This window comes from Patella vulgata, chromosome 2 (assembly GCF_932274485.2).
Source record: "Patella vulgata chromosome 2, xgPatVulg1.2, whole genome shotgun sequence".
Taxonomy (NCBI): Eukaryota; Metazoa; Mollusca; class Gastropoda; family Patellidae; genus Patella; species Patella vulgata.
This window is the reverse complement of record NC_065880.2, coordinates 45,544,061-45,563,959: the sequence shown is the minus strand read 5'-3', so window position 1 is coordinate 45,563,959 and position 19,899 is coordinate 45,544,061. Positions and strand designations below refer to the sequence as shown.

General features: G+C 35.0%; 1 protein-coding gene across 3 annotated transcripts in view; it reads right to left on the bottom strand.

Moving 5' to 3' along the window:
• Positions 1–4,023: 4,023 nt before the first annotated feature.
• Positions 4,024–19,899, bottom strand: part of LOC126809511 (inner centromere protein) — a 28,018-nt gene continuing 12,142 nt past the window's right edge. For 2 of the 3 annotated variants that reach the window (XM_056098588.1, XM_056098589.1), the window contains exons 6-12: positions 17,192–17,318; positions 12,986–13,113; positions 12,263–12,745; positions 10,757–11,307; positions 9,554–9,727; positions 8,901–9,043; positions 4,024–7,635 (exon numbers count right to left, since the gene is read on the bottom strand). In XM_056098588.1, coding sequence (XP_055954563.1) covers positions 7,293–7,635; positions 8,901–9,043; positions 9,554–9,727; positions 10,757–11,307; positions 12,263–12,745; positions 12,986–13,113; positions 17,192–17,318 — 1,949 coding nt within the window. In that variant the 3' untranslated portion in view covers positions 4,024–7,292. The remainder of the gene's footprint in view (positions 7,636–8,900; positions 9,044–9,553; positions 9,728–10,756; positions 11,308–12,262; positions 12,746–12,985; positions 13,114–17,191; positions 17,319–19,899) is intronic. The other variant, XM_056098590.1, reaches the window with a different exon arrangement.

Here is a 19,899-nt window from a genome sequence, read left to right as displayed (position 1 = left end):
TTAAGGTTTGAAATGTTATCTAAATTATTAATTAGACATTATAATAAACCTATCCAGACCATAATCAACTCTCAATGGCATCGCTAGCCTGCGAGTGCGATCTTTAATGGATTATGAGCCGATTTACTGCATACCTTTCCTTCACGATTTAACGATTAAATGGATAATCGAGACTATGCTGTTTATCGTACTGACTTTAGTAATGATGATCGAGGCTATATAGGCGGAACTTTCAATCGCTTTATATAGTTCTCGGTTCATAGTGGATCAATTTAAATGAAATTTTCAGCAAATTGCCTTTACATTATCTAGTTTTTAACTATTACAATGAGAACTGCCATCACGTTATCGAATCTCCAATAATGTACGTATCTTTAAGTGAAAAAATAAAATTATTTCATCTGGTTGGCAAAATAAAGTGCCCGAATGCCACGAATTTGTACTGAATTGAATTTATCTGGAGCCACAACTACTGTACCATGTGCGACATTTTTCGGGCATCGATTATCGATTGCAGGATGGTTGGAATAATTCAGGTCGGCATAATAGGATTTCGGGTACAAAACCATTGGATAACTTCAAAGTTGCTTAATTCAAGGGCTAGAATAGCAGAAAACGCCTTTGCGGCGGTTAAATTTTCAAAATTTTGGTTGTTGAGGATTAAAGTCAGCCAGACAGCCACCAAAGGTAGGCTAGGCTATATTGGACGAACACCCCAAAACCTATTTTTGCTGAGACAAAATAACTCATGTCTTATAAGTTAGGGAAATTAAAGAGGTAAACATTTTTCTTAAAATATTATTTTTAATAAATTTCTACTGACGCAATAACGTACGTACGTGCAATATAAAGAGGCATTGGAGTTTTTGAGACCTTCATCGGGTTTGGCAAAAAAACATAGCATTATTAAAATTAAGATTCACTCATGTACCATCATTTTGAAGGGTTACTTTTATTGTTATAGACCCACATTTTCATGTGGACGTATTATGCCGTCCGTCTGGACGTCCGTCCACAATTTGTTTGTGGACGAAACCTGAAACATAGGTCTATTTCCCAAAACTAATTTTGCTGGGCCAAAATAACTCATGTCTTATAAGTTATGAAAATTAAAGAGGTAAACATTTTTCTTAAATCATTATTTTTAATAAATTTCTACTGACGCAATAACGCGCAAGGAACGCTATATCCAATATAAAGAGGCATTGGGTTTTTTGAGACCTTGATTGGGTTTGGCAAAAAAACATCGCATTTTTAAAATTAAGATTCACTCATGTACCATCATTTTAAAGGGTTACTTGCATTGTTATACGCCCACAGTTTCATGTGGACGTATTATGCCGTCGCCCATGTGCGTCTCGACGTCCGTCTACAGTTTAATTTTGTTTGTTGGACGAAACTTGAAATATAGGTCTATCTCCCAAAGATCTCGGTTCCTTTCGATATTGGCATGTATCGTACCATAACTTCATGGATTATGGCCCCTGATTGTACGAAATATCACGTTTTTATCTTGTGGACACTCTACAATTTTCACCCGATTTTGATGAAACTTGAAATCCATGTTTATAACCCAAAGATCTTGGTTCCTTTAGGTGTTTGCGCATATTATCGGATCGCAACTCCTTGAGTTATGGCCCCTGATTGTACGAAAAAACGTATTTATAGATTGTGGTCCCTCTAGCGGACAAAATGGCCGCCCCTCGTACGCAAATAGTGTAAACATCTGGTATATCAAGGTTTTGGACCCTCCAGAAGTCACAATTTTGGACCGATATTGATGAAATTTGAAATGCATGTTTATAACCCAAATATCTTGGCTACTTTCGATATACGCGCATATCGGGTCGCAACTTCCTGAATTATGGCCCCTGAATGTACGAAAAATCACGTTTTTAGCTTGGGGTCCCTCAACAGGTGACAATTATTATCCGATTTAAAAAAAACAACGTTCGAATATATCACCGTTACACCGTAATTTTGGTAAAATTTGAATTTCGTGAAAATCGGACCAAAACTGCAAATATCTGGTATAGAAAGGTTGTGGACCCTGTAGATGTCACAATTTTTATCCGATTGTGATGAAACTTAAAATATATCTTTATATCCCAAAGATCTCAGTCCCTTTAGGTATTTGCACATTTCAGATCATAACTTTCTGGATTATGGCCCCTGATTGTACGAAAAATCGCTTTTGATTTTAGCTTGTACTCTATCCATCTCTTGCAAAATGTGGGTCTTAATTTAAGTGAGGTAGAGTTCCTCCCCGAGTCTTATCTGTAGAATGTTTAATCGGTTTGCTAAAATCTTTGTGCTACTCTGAATTTATTTTGACATGGCTCCATATCAAATTTGAACAAGCCAACAGTCAGGCTGATGCCCCCCGCCGAAATCCCCGAATACATAGATGACACATATTAATTAATCCCACATTTATTTTTTGTCAAAAGTATCGAGCAATCAAACTATACACTAAGTTTCATCACTCTCTATCAGATAGAATTAAGATTATCTTGTCTCAAAGCATCGACCAATGAAATTGATTAGCTTCAACTCGAAATGTTAATTATTGAACTTAGTCAAGACATTCACTTAATGAACATCTACATCTACTTTTAAACATTCTACCTTAATTAAAAGCAGAGTTATGTTCCAAAGCCTTGACCAATCAAATTACTTATCGCTCCTTAGCCTAAGCAGAAAATTCTCACCATCGAACTTAGTCAAGGTAATGATATAATGAATCTATATTCAGAGTTCGATCGCTCTCACTTCATAATAACCAAAGTTATCCTTCCCCAAAGCATCAACCAATCTGATTGCTTATCTCTGCTTAACGTAAGCAGACAATGTTCATCATCGAACTCCATCAAGGCATTCACATGATGAATGCCTACATCGAGTTTGAACATTCTACCTCAATTAGAGTTATTGCGTTCCAAAGTCTCGACCAATCAAATCGCTTATCGCCCTGCATACCCTCAGCAGAAAATGTTAATTATCGAATTTAGTCAAGGTATTGATGTCATAAAGCTATACAGCAAGTGGCCTCACTCTCACTTAATTAGAACTAATGTTATCGTGTTCCAAAGCATCAACAAATCAAATTGTTTATCTCTGCTTACCCTAAGCAGAAAATGCTCATCTTCCAACTCCGTCAAGGCATTGACCTAATAAACACATACACCAAGTTTGGACATTGTAGCTCAATTAGAAGGGGAGTTATTGTGTTCCAAAGTCTTGGCCAATCAAATTGCTTATAACTCTGCTTACCCTGAGCAGAAAATGATCATTATCGATAAAGGCTGATAAAGGCTCGGTTTTAAAAATAGTGTCCTTATTGGTCATGGGTATTGCAAAGTTTAGGAAACTAGCCCAAATTGGGGACAATGAACAGTGATCAAAATATACGTTGTTTAATATAATTATGTTGATAATATCTTAATATTATCTAATCTATTTTGTTTTGTAATATCAAGTGTATTTCCTAAAGTGCGTTAAACAAGAAGTTTTGATGTACACCTAAACAGAACACATTAAGATGTTATGATCTTAAAATATTTGTTACCTATCATCTGAATCCCTATGGATTATTGGTTAATTAGTTGTTATTTGTTTTTTTGTAAACATTAATATATCCATCTTTTGCTTGATAATATTTAGAGAACCCTCAATGAAGTGTCACTTTAATTAAAAGTGTAATTATAATCCACATTATGTTTTTGTGTTATTACGTGTGTCAATTGATAATTAATGTCGCTTAAAGAAGACTGTAAGATCATTTTACAATGTGGGCATATAAAGCTAAAAAATATATAGATGAAACAAAATAGTAATTTGAATAAGACGATGATGTAACATATGTTTGTTGATACAAGACGCCTATCAAAAGTGCACTTTAGATTCTTAAGTTTAGAGACCCATCCATCAGCAATCAAGCTCTGTGGAACATAATAATGTTATGATTACAGTTATGCCAAAATGCTCTTCACCTAACCAAAGTTTCTGGGACAGAGAATAGAATTACAACTCCAGAATTATTTATTCTTTTTGTAAAAGATACAAACATGACAATTAGATGAGGAACAGATACATATATAGCATGTCAAAATCAAGTTTTTATGATTTCTCCTAATTTATAAACAGACAATTGATAAAAAAACAAGCCAACAGTGAGGCTGATGTCCCCCGCCGAAATTGCAAAATAAATAGATGACACATATTAATTAATCGCACATTTATTTTTTTCACTAAGTTTCATCACTCTCTATCAGATAGAATCAAGATTATCTTGTCCCAAACCATCGACAAATGAAATCGATTAGCTCTGCTTAGCTTCAGCTCGAAATGTTAATTATTGAACTCAGTCAAGACATTCACCTAATGAACATCTACATATACATCAAGTTTAAACATTCACCTAATAGACACCTATGCCAAGTTTGAACATTCTACCTCAATTAGAAGGAGAGTTATTGTGTTCCAAAGTTTCTACCAATCAAATTGCTTATCACTCTGCTTACCCTCAGCAAAAAATGTTCATTATCGAACTTAGTTAAGGTATTCATATAATAAATCTATACACCAAGTTTCATCAATCTCACTTAATTAGAACTAAAGTTATCGTGTCCCAAAGCATCAACCAATCAAATTGCTTATCTCTGCTTACCCTAAGCGGAAAATGCTCATCTTCGAACTCCATCAAGGCATTGACCTAATCAACACATACACCAAGTTTGGACATTGTAGCTCAATTAGAAGGGGAGTTATTGTGTTCCAAAGTCTTGGCCAATCAAATTGCTTATAACTCTGCTTACCCTGAGCAGAAAATGATCATTATCGATAAAGGCTGATAAAGGCTCGGTTTTAAAAATAGTGTCCTTATTGGTCATGGGTATTGCAAAGTTTAGGAAACTAGCCCAAATTGGGGACAATGAACAGTGATCAAAATATACGTTGTTTAATATAATTATGTTGATAATATCTTAATATTATCTAATCTATTTTGTTTTGTAATATCAAGTGTATTTCCTAAAGTGCGTTAAACAAGAAGTTTTGATGTACACCTAAACAGAACACATTAAGATGTTATGATCTTAAAATATTTGTTACCTATCATCTGAATCCCTATGGATTATTGGTTAATTAGTTGTTATTTGTTTTTTTGTAAACATTAATATATCCATCTTTTGCTTGATAATATTTAGAGAACCCTCAATGAAGTGTCACTTTAATTAAAAGTGTAATTATAATCCACATTATGTTTTTGTGTTATTACGTGTGTCAATTGATAATTAATGTCGCTTAAAGAAGACTGTAAGATCATTTTACAATGTGGGCATATAAAGCTAAAAAATATATAGATGAAACAAAATAGTAATTTGAATAAGACGATGATGTAACATATGTTTGTTGATACAAGACGCCTATCAAAAGTGCACTTTAGATTCTTAAGTTTAGAGACCCATCCATCAGCAATCAAGCTCTGTGGAACATAATAATGTTATGATTACAGTTATGCCAAGATGCTCTTCACCTAACCAAAGTTTCTGGGACAGAGAATAGAATTACAACTCCAGAATTATTTATTCTTTTTGTAAAAGATACAAACATGACAATTAGATGAGGAACAGATACATATATAGCATGTCAAAATCAAGTTTTTATGATTTCTCCTAATTTATAAACAGACAATTGATAAAAAAACAAGCCAACAGTGAGGCTGATGTCCCCCGCCGAAATTGCAAAATAAATAGATGACACATATTAATTAATCGCACATTTATTTTTTTCACTAAGTTTCATCACTCTCTATCAGATAGAATCAAGATTATCTTGTCCCAAACCATCGACAAATGAAATCGATTAGCTCTGCTTAGCTTCAGCTCGAAATGTTAATTATTGAACTCAGTCAAGACATTCACCTAATGAACATCTACATATACATCAAGTTTAAACATTCACCTAATAGACACCTATGCCAAGTTTGAACATTCTACCTCAATTAGAAGGAGAGTTATTGTGTTCCAAAGTTTCTACCAATCAAATTGCTTATCACTCTGCTTACCCTCAGCAAAAAATGTTCATTATCGAACTTAGTTAAGGTATTCATATAATAAATCTATACACCAAGTTTCATCAATCTCACTTAATTAGAACTAAAGTTATCGTGTCCCAAAGCATCAACCAATCAAATTGCTTATCTCTGCTTACCCTAAGCGGAAAATGCTCATCTTCGAACTCCATCAAGGCATTGACCTAATCAACACATACACCAAGTTTGAACATTCTAGCTCAATTAGGAAGAGAGTTATCGTGCCCCAAAGTATCAACCAATCTAATTGCTTATCTCTGCTTACCCTAAGCGGAAAATGCTCATCTTCGAACTCCATCAAGGCATTGACCTAATAAACACATACACCAAGTTTGAACATTCTAGCTCAATTAAAAGTTATCGTGTCCCAAAGCATCAACCAATCAAATTGCTTATCTCTGCTTACCCTAAGCGGAAAATGCTCATCTTCGAACTCCATCAAGGCATTGACCTAATCAACACATACACCAAGTTTGAACATTCTAGCCCAATTAGGAAGAGAGTTATCGTGTCCCAAAGCATCAACCAATCAAATTGCTTATCTCTGCTTACCCTAAGCGGAAAATGCTCATCTTCGAACTCCATCAAGGCATTGACCTAATAAACACATACACCAAGTTTGAACATTCTAGCTCAATTAGGAAGAGAGTTATTGTGTCCCAAAAAGTGTGACGGACAGACAGACAGACAGACGGACAGACAGACGGACGAACCCATTTTAATAGTCCCCTGCTTTCTTCGAAAGGCGGGGGACAAAAAACATTCATTCATGGGGAAATTTTTTAAAGTATGTCACAATTATTTCTCTCTCTCTCTCTCTCTCTCTATATATATATATATGGTAAACAATGTAATGGTGTATAACATTTAAAAACTTTGTAATATTTTAAAATCATTCTAGTAACTTCAGTTTTCTCAGAGACTAAATAAATCTAAGTTACATAATCCATTTCAGCAATGGCTGACACAATTTTCCATATCTGGTACTGCACGTTGAAAACTATAATGTCAACTCAATAATGGAGTCAACAATCTGATACTTTGGTATAAATATTTCTTGAAATGGAATGAAAATGTTGGTTGTAATTCTCTCTCTCTATGAGACTAAAATGAACATTATACGGAAAAGAAATTTCACAAAAACAACAGTTTCTATTACAATATGAATAGTTCTTCAATAGATTTTGAGTCAAGCAGTCTACCAGTTGGTATTATATTGTTGTTGACCCTGTCGATGTCTATCGTACGGATCAGCACCCCAAGACTGATTCAAGTTTCTCTCTGGTTCTCTTGTATTAGCCTGTCGCCATTGATCTTGAGATCCTTGTCTGTAGTTAAAGTTTGGTGAATCTCTTGGAACGGAACCATATCTATCTTCATGATCTCGTAAGCGTTTTTCACCATAATTAGGTGTTTCTTCACCCCAAGGATTACTTCTCTTAACTGGCTGATGATCATATTCACGTACTGCAGAAGTGTACGGAGACATATTGGGCTGATCTGGTGCAGCACCCAATAAACCAGGTGCCTTCTGTGAAGACCTTTAAAGAAGAAAATTATAAAACAATAAGTTAACCATTTAATGGGAAAGTGAAAGTAACTGAGGAGAAGTTCCTATTTAGTGGAATGGAATAGGATCTGTGTTTTAAATTAGATTGTAGTTTTGTACTATAGACTACCTGATATTTTAGGTTTTAAAAGTCAGTTAAGACAGCTCCCGGGTTGATTTGATTTGTTTAATTGGATGCAAGATTTCGCTATAACAACACTGCAGGTGCCCTGACAAATCAACTACTTAATTACCATCATGAAATTAATGAAAGTAGAAGCATTACATATTTTCACAAACAAAATTAAACAAGCCAACAGTGAGGCTGATGTCCCCTGCCGAAATTCCAAAATAAATAGATGACACATATTTATGATATTATTTAATCGCACATTATTTTTTTCAAAAGTATCAAGCAATATCAAACTATACACTAAGTTTCATCACTCTCCATCAGTTAAAATCAAAGTTATCTTGTCCCAAAGCCTAGCTCTGCTTAGCTTTACAAGAAAATGTTAATCATTGAACTAGGTCAAGACATTCACCTAATGAACATCTACATCAAGTTTAAACATTCTACCTCAATTAAAAGCAGAGTTGTTATCTTCCAAAGTCTTGACCAATGAAATTGCTTATCGCTCCTTAGCCTAAGCAAAAAGCTTAGGCTAATGAAAGCCTACACCAAGTTTGAACATTCTACCTCACTTAGGAGAGTTATTGTGTTCCAAAGTCTGGACCAATCAAATTGCTTATCGCTCTGCTTACCCATAGCAGAAAATGTTCATTATCAAACTTAGTCAAGGTAGTGATGTAATAAAGCTATACACCAAGTGGCCTCACTCTCACTTAATTAGAACTAAAGTTATCATGTCCCAAAGCATCAACCAATCAAATTGCTTATCTCTGCTTACCCTAAGCAGAAAATGCTCATCTTCGAACTCCATCAAGGCATTGACCTAAAAAACACCTACACCAAGTTTGAACATTCTAGCTCAATGAGAAAGAGAGTTATTGTGTCCCAAAAAGTGTGACGGTCAGACAGACAGTCGGATGAACCCATTTTAATAGTTCCCTGCTTTCTTCGAAAGGCCGGGGACAATTAAAAAAGTATATTGCACTACGAAATATAACAAATACTGGTAATGAATTCATGAAATGATACATTTGTCTTGTCGATCGATCATGTCAATTTACAGCATACTTTTTTTAGTGCCCCTATAAAACGTACCATGATCAAATTTATTTTATGAAACTCACCAATTATTTCCAAAACCAGATTGACTGCCAGCAGTATGACTAGGACTATTCCATTCAGCACCATAGCCAGAATTACCGTTACCAGTATTGTCTCCTCTATTCCAGCTACTAATATTACTGTCATTTCTTCTCATATCATGCTGCTAAAATAACATATTTTCATGAAATGAATGCAAGCAAGAACTAATACGTTTAATATGCATTACCACTGGTCACATTAACTTAAATACACAAGTCTATTCTGTAACAAAGTGTGAGTAGTTCCACAAGTAAATTAGCATTTCTGACTAACATACCCAAACAATAAACTACCGGTAATATAGTACGGTCAATGTTAATGATAACATAAGAATTGAGGAATTATCTGAAATTTAAACTTGTATATTACTTCTTTGTTCAATGGTGTCGAATGAATGACCTTAGAATGATAAATATTTGGTTTCTTAGGAAGTGTCTCTACTGACAGCTGAGGATTGAATTATTTCAACAGCTGAACAGGTTCAAATCAAAATCTCAAATATTTTCAGGTGTTTAGTGACTAAAGGATGTTAAATATTTGATTTCTTAGGATCCTAAAACCTCTCCCCTTTCCCAACTATAACCTTCTTGCCACACCACTGTATTACATGAATAGAATGTTATTAATAGATTACCTGTGTATTACTAGAAACAGAATTTCCTTTATTACTTGCTTCTGCTACCTGTCTCTCCCACTGTTCTCTTATCTTCTGATGCAAGTTCTTCTTCTCTTCTACCACTGGTCGTTCATACTCAAATAAATTAGACTTACTCCGACCAAAATCTTGTCTATTTCCCATACCAATTTCCTACAAAATATCATCTATATAGTTAAGTTTCTCACATATCAGAATTCTACCGAAATTATCGTTATGACAACTTAAGAAACAGTGTACAGGTCAATTCTGAAGTTTTTGGTCTTTCTTTGTAAAGACTTTGGATGCATCAGTTTCAATTTTAAAACTCCAAAATCTCTCTATTTGAAAACATTTATGAAATTATCAGTCTTGTTTTGATCACTGCAAGTAAATATTATGTGTAGTATACAGTCTTTATAAAAATTTATGATAGGGCATAAAAGGTTAATCTTAATGAAAAACAAGCCACCAGTGAGGCCTGTAACATCCACCTCAATCCCAATATAAATAGATGGCGCTCATTAATTGATTGCATATTTATCTATTTAAAGTTATGGTGTCCCAAAGCATCGACCAATCAAATTGATTATCTTTACCTACCCTTAGTGAAAATTGCTAATCAACGAACCCAATCAAGACATTAACTTAATGAACTCCATCCAAGTTTGAACATTCTAGTTCAATTAGAAACAAAGTTATTGTGTCCAAAATGTGTGACTGACTGACGGCATGGTCACTACTTTCTTTGAAATGTGCAAGATAAATACAAATAGATGCTACAATTCAGTCAGTGAAGTCCAGGAATGCAGCCAACTTAAGAACCATGCATTAAAAAGAGCAGACTGTTTTGTATTAAATAGTGTTAACATTGAACAGATTAAACAATAAGCAATCTGTTTTCTCAAATCACATCAACAGGTTGCCAGGCAATGAATCATACACCCACCAGCAGCCAAACCGTCTAAACCAATATCAGCTAACAACCCATACAATTTTTAAAAAGATCCAATCACAATTAAAACCTTTAAGGTGCTAACAAGATTTGTAACAATTTGGGAATAACTCTGGAAGTTATTACCAAAAATCGTTAAACATCAACAGGATAGACAGACAATATGTATTTCAGAAGGAGAATATCCTTTCAATAGGATAGATAACATTTCCCAAAAATGTGATTATATAAAAACAAAGTATACTAACCTTTTCAAACTGTTCCTGTTCATTTTGTAGATGTAAGTTATGTTGCCATTGGTTATTTGATTGTCTGACCATATCTTGCCGTCTGTTCATATCTTGGAACCTACTATCTCGTTGCTGTTCTTGTCTCATCTTTGAGTCTCTTTCTTTTCTCCTCATCTCCTCTTGTCTCTTTAATTCTTCTTGATGTTCTCTTTCTTTTCTCTCACGTTCCAGACGTTCTCTTTCCTGCCTCTGTTGTCTTTCTTTATGCTCCTTTTCTTGTCTCTCCTTTTCTAACCTCTCACGTTCAAGTCTTTCTCTCTCACGTTCAAGTCTTTCTCTCTCACGTTCAAGTCTTTCTCTCTCTAATCGTTCTCTTTCTTTCCTCTCTAATTCTAATCTTTCTTGTTTTTCCCGCTCTAATCGTTCTTGCTCCATTCGCTGTTCTTTGAGTTGCTGCTCCTGCTGTAATCTTAACAACAGTTCATCTTGTTGACGTTGACGTTCTTGTCTTTCTAATAATTCAGCCTGTTGTTTAAGTTCTATATCTCTCTGTAGTCTCTGCATTTCTTCTGTGAAATTCAAGATATAATACATACATTAACATTTTTACATGCAGCTGAACATTTATTACTAGTTTCAAGAGTCTTCGTCTCCTATGAAGCCTGGAGCCACGGTGGCTCAGTGAGTAAGGTGCTGGCCCACCAAATAGAAGGTTGATTCTGGTGTTGGCTGAGAAAGCACTACAAGTTCTCCAAGATTTTCTAGTGATCGGAGAACCAAAAACAGAGGTGCTGTTGACATGTTAGCGTGCACATAAAAGAAGCCTTGACAGCTGGAATTTGATATAGAGTAGCACAGTGTATGATGTATATCCATCTTCACTAGCCCTGTCAGTGTTGAAAAGTAGGAAGTTTAACACAATTTCATTTCCTAAGAAACTGCATTGCTTATAAACATTGAACAAGCCAAATTGTTAAGCAGATAATTAGAAGGTTGATTACAAAAATGCTGTCACATTCCTGTGTTGTACGATAAGAATGCCCAGCTATATTTGTGTCAGATAGTGTGAAGTGGAAGTCATGGAGCATAAATTTTTAAGGATATTTAGCGGGTAAATGAGTACTGGTATTTGATGGCCAAGAATTGGTGTGTAGGCTTGAGCTATGGAAATGACAACATTCTAAATGAACTTGATCACCAGATCCAGTGCGGAACATCAGCAAAAGGTTGATCAATAATTGTAACTTTATCAGTAAATCTGACAAAGTTTTATAACGAAATGTAACTCATACTGTGCAGTAGAATCTACATAATACTTAATTAAAATCAATTGATTTTTCAACTTTATTTTTCCTATTTACAATGAGTAATTGGATTCTCCAAATTTTTTATATAGTAGTTGATTGTGTCTTTAAGGAGGTCATCAACAATGCTATTCATGTCTGGTAATGATAATATTGAGCCTCCAATATAGATAGGAATTACAATTCGGCAATAAACATATATCTAGTATTATTGACTCACCTTGTCTGAGTAAATCTGCTCTATAATTATTATCAAAGATATCTGCTGCTCTCTGTTGCTGACTTAATTCCATCTGCATGCGTTCAGTTTCCTGTGCAAGCATTTCATGAGCAGTAAGAAGGGATGGTCTTTCCATAAAACTTTCTACTCCTATATTCAAGCCTAATCTCTTCATAGATTCATGACGTCTCTCTGCCTCCTCTCTAGCTAATATAGCCCGATGCCTTTGTTCCAAGTCAACATTTTCAAAACCTCGACCAGATCCCATAGCGGTACTAAATGCAGCATCAGCAGCTCCTGGTATCGGTCCTAGTAGTCCATCATTACTTCGGCTTGCTGATCGTCTTTTATCATTATTGCCTGATCGTCTACGATTATCATTCTGTCTGGAATTTCTGTCATTTTGATTTGACTTTTTGTTAGACTGGTTATTTTGTGACTTATTTGTAATAGCTGGGGACCTTCTTTCTTCCTTTGGAGAATCTAATAGTCAAAAAGCATGAATTTTCATAATTATTTTATCTCAAAAAGTAAATGAAATAGTTCAGTTCCTGGAGATTTTAAAGAATTAGAAAAGGATAAAACCTGCAGTTTTGGTAAGATTTCAAGTCCATAGATTCTAAAAACTATTAAATTTGTATTAATTGTATTATTAGACGTAAAATTAATCTTCAGAATGAAAAATGATACTACTTTTTTATTTTGTTTGCAAATAATTTTTACCTTTTGGTTTTGGAGGTGGGGTCACTTCACTTCGTAACTGCAATCTACGTCCACCAATTACAACAGACTGGTAAAACCTCAAAACGGCGCCAACACTTTCTGGATTGGCACATAGAACTGTTGCCGAACTGAAAAAATAGATACTAGTATTAAAATACAGTTGCTGAAAGTTAATAGAAAGTAGGATAGTTTCAAAAACATTTCACTTGAAGTAATTGTAGGAATAAAAAAAAAACCCCAAAAAACAACCTAACAAATTTAATTTAAAAACAAAAAACCCAAAAAATCAATAGAACTTTTGTCGAAACACTGTCATATATGTATAAACCGGTGATTATTTTCCACATAAATTGTGTTGTGTTTTTTTGTTTTGTTCATAAGACATCATAATTCTAAATACAATGATACCAATAGTTTAATAATCCATCAATTGAGTTTAAAACTGCTAAGATGAATAATGATTATTGTATGCATCTGTAAATATTTATATATAGTTAAGATGTGGTTTTGTTCCTGCATTAATTTACATGTAAGTGTACTGTCTCTGTTGCAAGATTGGTGCCAAATTAGGAAATTTGAGTTGCAAGCAAACAGGCATTAAAGTCAAATTAAACGTATACAACAAGTAACATACAATATTGTCTTGCTGGTAGATTTTCTACATATTTCTGATGAAATTGCTTGTAATATAATTTTCTCTAAATATAATATATTATTCAAAATTTAATAGGTTTCAAGAGCAGGCATAGTCTATTTGATATCTCTAGGAACTGACAGAATGAAAAAGTATATTTCTGTAAAAGAAATAACTGGATAAACAAATGAAATGAAATGAAATGGGGTTTAACGTCCTACTGTTCTGCTCCTAAACTGGGCTAATGAAGACGGGCTGGATAAACAAACCAAAAAGAATTTGCATACATAGTAATGGGTAGGTTTGCTGCAAGGATACAGTCAATCTTATAATGCACTTTATTGCAATACTCAAAATATCTGGTTTACAATTAGCGTAGACTTTGTTATCATTTAATAACAAAGAATATGTAATTATTCCAAATATGTAATTATTCCAAATAATATATTTTGTAAAATATACTCTCACTCAAAACTTAAAATTGCATTGGAGAATAGGTATGGTAAAAAATTGTTTTGTTTTAGGGCAGATTTTCTGCCACAATATGGTCATAATGTATATCAGATTCATTTTGCAATGCATTCATCAACATGCAACATTAAGCCTATGAACAGAAAAGTGTATGACAGAACACCTGATGCCACTTCTCATTTCAGGACTTCACATAACTAAGAAACGTGAATAGAAATGTTTTATAGAAGTTACTGACACAAGTAATAGAAAAAAACAAAGAAATATGACAAGAAATCGCTCAAGTACTGTTTGTGTGGAACCCTGATGTACTGGCACATGAAATTTTAAGACTGCACATGAACACTCATCATAAAAATTGTAAACACACGTTTGTGGAAAAAAAACACATACAAAATATCAGAATCTATAAATAAAGTCATTTGAACAGAACACCCAGAACTATATGTTGCAGAATGAAAACTAAAATAGACCTATTTCACTGTATTTCTGCTGCCAAAAATATATTAAATAACCATTTCCTTAATAAAGAATAACAGGTTTAGATGACCCTTCTTAGATTAAAACAAATCACCAATTCTTCATAAGACGATGAACAACTAAAAAGACATGCCGAGATGAATGTTTCTAATATCAATGAAGATAAGGTTACTGCAACAAGATTACTCGAGTTAAATAAGTGGTAAAGCTTTTGATTGCTAGCCAGATCAGAAATACTTACCTGGAGTATCAAATTCAACCAAAGGTAATTAATCCTTTATCTTATTTATGAATGAAGGATACAAATTTGTAATATTACTGAAATACTGTATGTCTACATCTAATAACTGATATTTTCGAATTAATTAATAAATATATCACAATGGTGTAAGCATTGCTCATCTTACACTCGGCTTCGACTTTTTCTTGGATTAAGGTTAAAATTTTCAAAACTTCAACTTTTGACCAATAAAGTCAGAAATGAAATGAACCAACTGATAACACCTCTTTAGGTCAATTAAGCAGTATTACTGTAAGAGTAGTGCACTTCTCTTGGTAAACCCCTTCCTTTAAGAACTGTTTACCTTTTACCAGATTTTCACATCAACAATCAACGGGTTGTTATGGATAAATGTAATTATGTTTTGGGTAATAAATTTTCAATTTTCATCCGCTTATGTGTCTTGTAAAATAAACATGTATCTTGCCAGAAATAAATGTCTGTATTTCCCCGCTTCACTAAAAACGGAAACTAGCCCCCATCTTCAAAGACACAGATAATGTGCTGATATTTAGAAAGTATAGTATACTATTCAAAAAAAGTAGGGGATATTTGATTTTGGGGGCATAATACTAAAATATGCAAATGACTACGAAAAAAGTCACTATAGAACCTAACAGAAGAAACATTTCCAGTTACATGTGACGCCCAAACGCACCAATAGCTACCGCATGGAATGCAGGTGATGCTTGGGATCATCATGGGGGTCCAACCCAAGATTTGCACGACTCTGACTTTGAATGTTACAGTCATTGTGGCATTGAATTCCAGGGTGGAAACATCAGTTTAATTGTTTTAGTGACCAGAAAACAAATTTTGATATGCGTCGGCTTACCCAAAATGAAAGGTTACGTGCCCTTGGCATGCTACAGATCGGCACAACACAGGCGGTTGTGGCGCGGACGATGAATGTTTCTCAGTCTGTCATAAGCAGGCTATGGTCCAGATACCGTGATACACAATCTGTACAGGACAGACCACGCTCAGGTCGACCAAGGGCGACAACTCAAGCCCAGGATCGATTTATCCGTACCTTGGCCTTGAGAAATCGTGTCATCACAGCAAATCAGATCAGCGCTCGTCTTCAAACAGACACTGGTGTGAGAGTGAGTGGCCAGACGATTCGGAATCGACTGCATAGGCGTCACCTTCGCGCCCGACGTCCTCGCGTGATCCCTTGTTTGAGAGATCATCACATTCAGGCAAGACGTCGTTGGTGTAGGGATCGTCAACACTGGGATAATCGACGCTGGAGCAATGTGATGTTTTCAGATGAGTCAAGGTTCACTGTTGATTTTTTGGACAGACGTAGGAGGGTGTGGCGTCGTCGAAACGAGCGCTTCCAAGACGTTAACGTCATCAGACATGATCGATTTGGGGGTGGTTCTGTTATGGTGTGGGGAGGCATCACTGTTGCTGGAAGAACGGCTTTACATGTTGTTGCAGGGCGTGTTACAGGCCAGTACTACCGGGACAACATCTTGGCAGTCCATGTTGTGCCGTTCGCACGACGTCATGGCTGCCGTTTCATCTTCCAGGATGACAACGCAAGATGTCACAGGGCCAGGATCGTTACAGGTTACCTCCAACAACAGAACATCACCACATTACCTTGGCCAGCACTGAGTCCCGACCTCTCCCCCATCGAGCATGTCTGGGACATGCTTGGACAGAGGTTACGTCAACGTCAACAACGTCCTGCCAATGTCCAAGAACTTGCTGCTGCGTTGCAACAGGAATGGGACAATCTGGACCAAAATGACCTTAGACGTCTCATTAGGAGTATGCCACGTCGGATCAATGCTTGTTTGGCAAACAGAGGAGGATTTACCAGGTACTGACTTGGTTGTGATGCTGTGGTAACTTTGCTGTTTGACCCCCGGTATCATTTTACCCTTATAATGGTCAGTCTTTGCCTTACTTAGTCTAACGATCATTTGGAATAAATCGATGAATGTGAACTTCATTTCATTTTGTCATTTGTTTCTTCGTCAGTTTCATAAGGTGACTTTAATAACACTTAAAAATCAAATATCCCCTACTTTTTTTGAATAGTATATTTAGTACAGCTTGTATATATATATAGTGGTGTTAGAATACATTTGACTTCAGCCTTCACATAATGTAAGATGTACCATTGTCAACAATGTTTCGGTGGATTCGATTTGTATTAATTGTAATTATGTAAGATGTAAGCCATATAAGTTGTTTACTAGATCGAGATCCATTTTGTATTTTCTTTGCGCAAATTTGTTTGTGTCACAGAATATTCACAAAGTTAATAAGCAGATCTAAAGAACAATACAGAGAGATGGATATTTACCAAGATTTCCATACCTACCTTGTGTCATTCTGAGTATTTTCACTTATTTCTATTTTAGCAATTTTTGAGAAGACAGCATCTAGCATTATTTTTGACATTCCTTTTGGGCCGTTGGAGATATTTATCTGTCTCTGTTTTTCGGTGCCTGTTAAGAAAAAAGATCATAAATATATAGTATCATTAGATCTTCTTTGATGACGATCTTCTGCATGGACAGACTTGATAAACCAGAACAGCAAATCATCTTGGTAGACTTCTGTTTCTCAGTAACAAATGCCCAGCTTGGTTTCTTTGTTTGTTAAAGATGATCTCAAATTAATCTTTGTCATCAGTCTCTTGTCTTCACATTGGTCATAAAATTATCTATTTGACTGAAATGTTTGGACTCTCATTTTTTTCATCATGATCCTTGGGTGAAAGCAATCTTCTTACAATTTATCTGTTATCTCAAATCCTTATCCAATGATATTCATTATATTCTTATATCACCACAGCACAGAATTCTAATGAGTCCACCACTTTTTCTAAAGGAACACATTGCAGCAACTAAAATAAAGAGCTCATACAGTTTCTCCTACACACAATTGATTATCTACTTTCTAAAATTTCGAACTAGCGCTCAATTTTATGAGCTTCCACATCTCAATATCAATCACAAAAGCTGCTGGTTGCTAACTCTGTTATCAAATAACATTAGCATATCATGTCCACATTCAAGAGTTATTGCCAAAAAAATCGAAGATTGCTAGTCACACCATACAACCTTAGAATGCTTAAAATAAGTATTCACAAATCCTCCACCACGGATCAACATGTTGCAAAATACCATCTAGAAACTGAAAAAGCACCATCCATAATGGGAGAACCCTGGTTGTAAAATACAATCTACTATCCTTAATGCAGGAATTCTGCTGGTAAAATATCATCTAGAAATAGAATACCTTTGATTGTAAACACCACCCTAGAATAATGAAAGATCAATGGCTTGAAAAACTCCAAGCTGATAAATCAACAGGTATGATTTGAAAGACTCTTCTTGCATGTAAAACAGCATCTAGGAATATAACACCTCTTGTTTGTAAAACATCTATAGATGGAAAGACACTTCTCGCTTGTGAAAGACCATCTAGGCATGGAATCATTCATCAGGAACATAAAACATCATCTAGGGATGGAAGGATTATTCTTGCTTTGAAAACAACATCTAGGGATGGAAAGGCACATTTTGCTTGCAGATCCACAACTAGAAGTCTTCTTGCTTTGAAACAACATTAAGGATGGAACAGTTCTTCTTGCTTATACAACATCTAGGAATTTGCTTGCAAAACACGACACTGGAATCTTGCTTTTCAAACAGAATACAAAGAAGAGAAATATCCTTATTTGGACAATTTACCGCATCGCATATGGTATACGAAAGGAAAAGCTCCACTTGTTTTAAACATCTTTTAGGAATGGTAAGTTTCTTGCATGTAACACAAATTGTGTAACAACTTCTAGGAATGCATAACTCTTGTTGTAAAAACTTTTAGGAATGGAAGGACTCTTGCTGTAGTGTAACAACTTCTAGGAATGGAAGGACTCTTGCTGTAACAACTTCTAGGAATGGAAGGACTCTTGCTGTAACAACTTCTAGGAATGGAAGGACTCTTGCTGTAACAACTTCTAGGAATAGAATGACTCTTGTAACCTCTTCTAGGAACGGAAGGACTCTTTTCTAGGAATGGACAGACTCTTGGTGTTAACGACTTGTTGGAATGGAAATAATCTTGTTTGTGACAAATTATTGGAATGAAAGAAGCCTTGTTACAAACATTACTTGACTGGAATGGAAGAACACACAGCTGATAAACCATCCTCTAGAAATGAAAGGACTCTAGCTTGTAGTAAAGGCAGGACACTTCCTCTGGACGATATGTTTTCCTTCCTTCTAGATGAATCATCATTGCTTGGCATTCTCTTCTTGAAATCATCAAAGTTTTAGAGACACAATCTTACCTGTCATTGTGCCATTTCTATTTTCTTTCCACCAAAACAAACATATTCATCTTTTATATCTTGTGTAGAATTTTCTTCGTGAGATCTTCTCAATAATGAGCAATACAGTTATTGTACTGAAGCTTAAACTAATCTTTATTGTACTTGAGCTTAAACTAATCTTAAAAATAAATAACCCCTATCGCTATCAATTTTAAAGCATGGTAAGTTCAGTCTGCTGGTCATCTCATCAGTCAATCATGACTAGTGTAACCTGGATATTTATATATAACTTCAGATTTCTGGACTCCAAAAACTGTCGCATCTTGACATGATGGGACATCTCAGCTTTCTGGAATTACTTCATTAGCTCAACATTGCAAAGAGCAGTAGTGATGAAAGGATGTTTCTTCGAGATGTGAAGAATTTTTACATGTTTGTGAGTAACTATAGAAAATTGTGAAGATGACATTTAGTTGACATTTGTTTCTATTAGGAAAATATTCTATGAAGTTAAATGATGCGACAACAATAAAGAGATAATTTACCCAGGTACCACATACTAATAACAATATCCGGATATATTCAAGTGCTGATCAGTCAATCATGTCAATACATTTATTGTGAGAGAGAGAGAAATGGGGTTTAACGTCCACTTGACTAACATATGGTTTAATTTTTTTTTCAATAATTCGCTTGTGCGTAGGGGTCTTTAGCAGTGGGAGGAAACCGGAGGACCCGGAGAATAC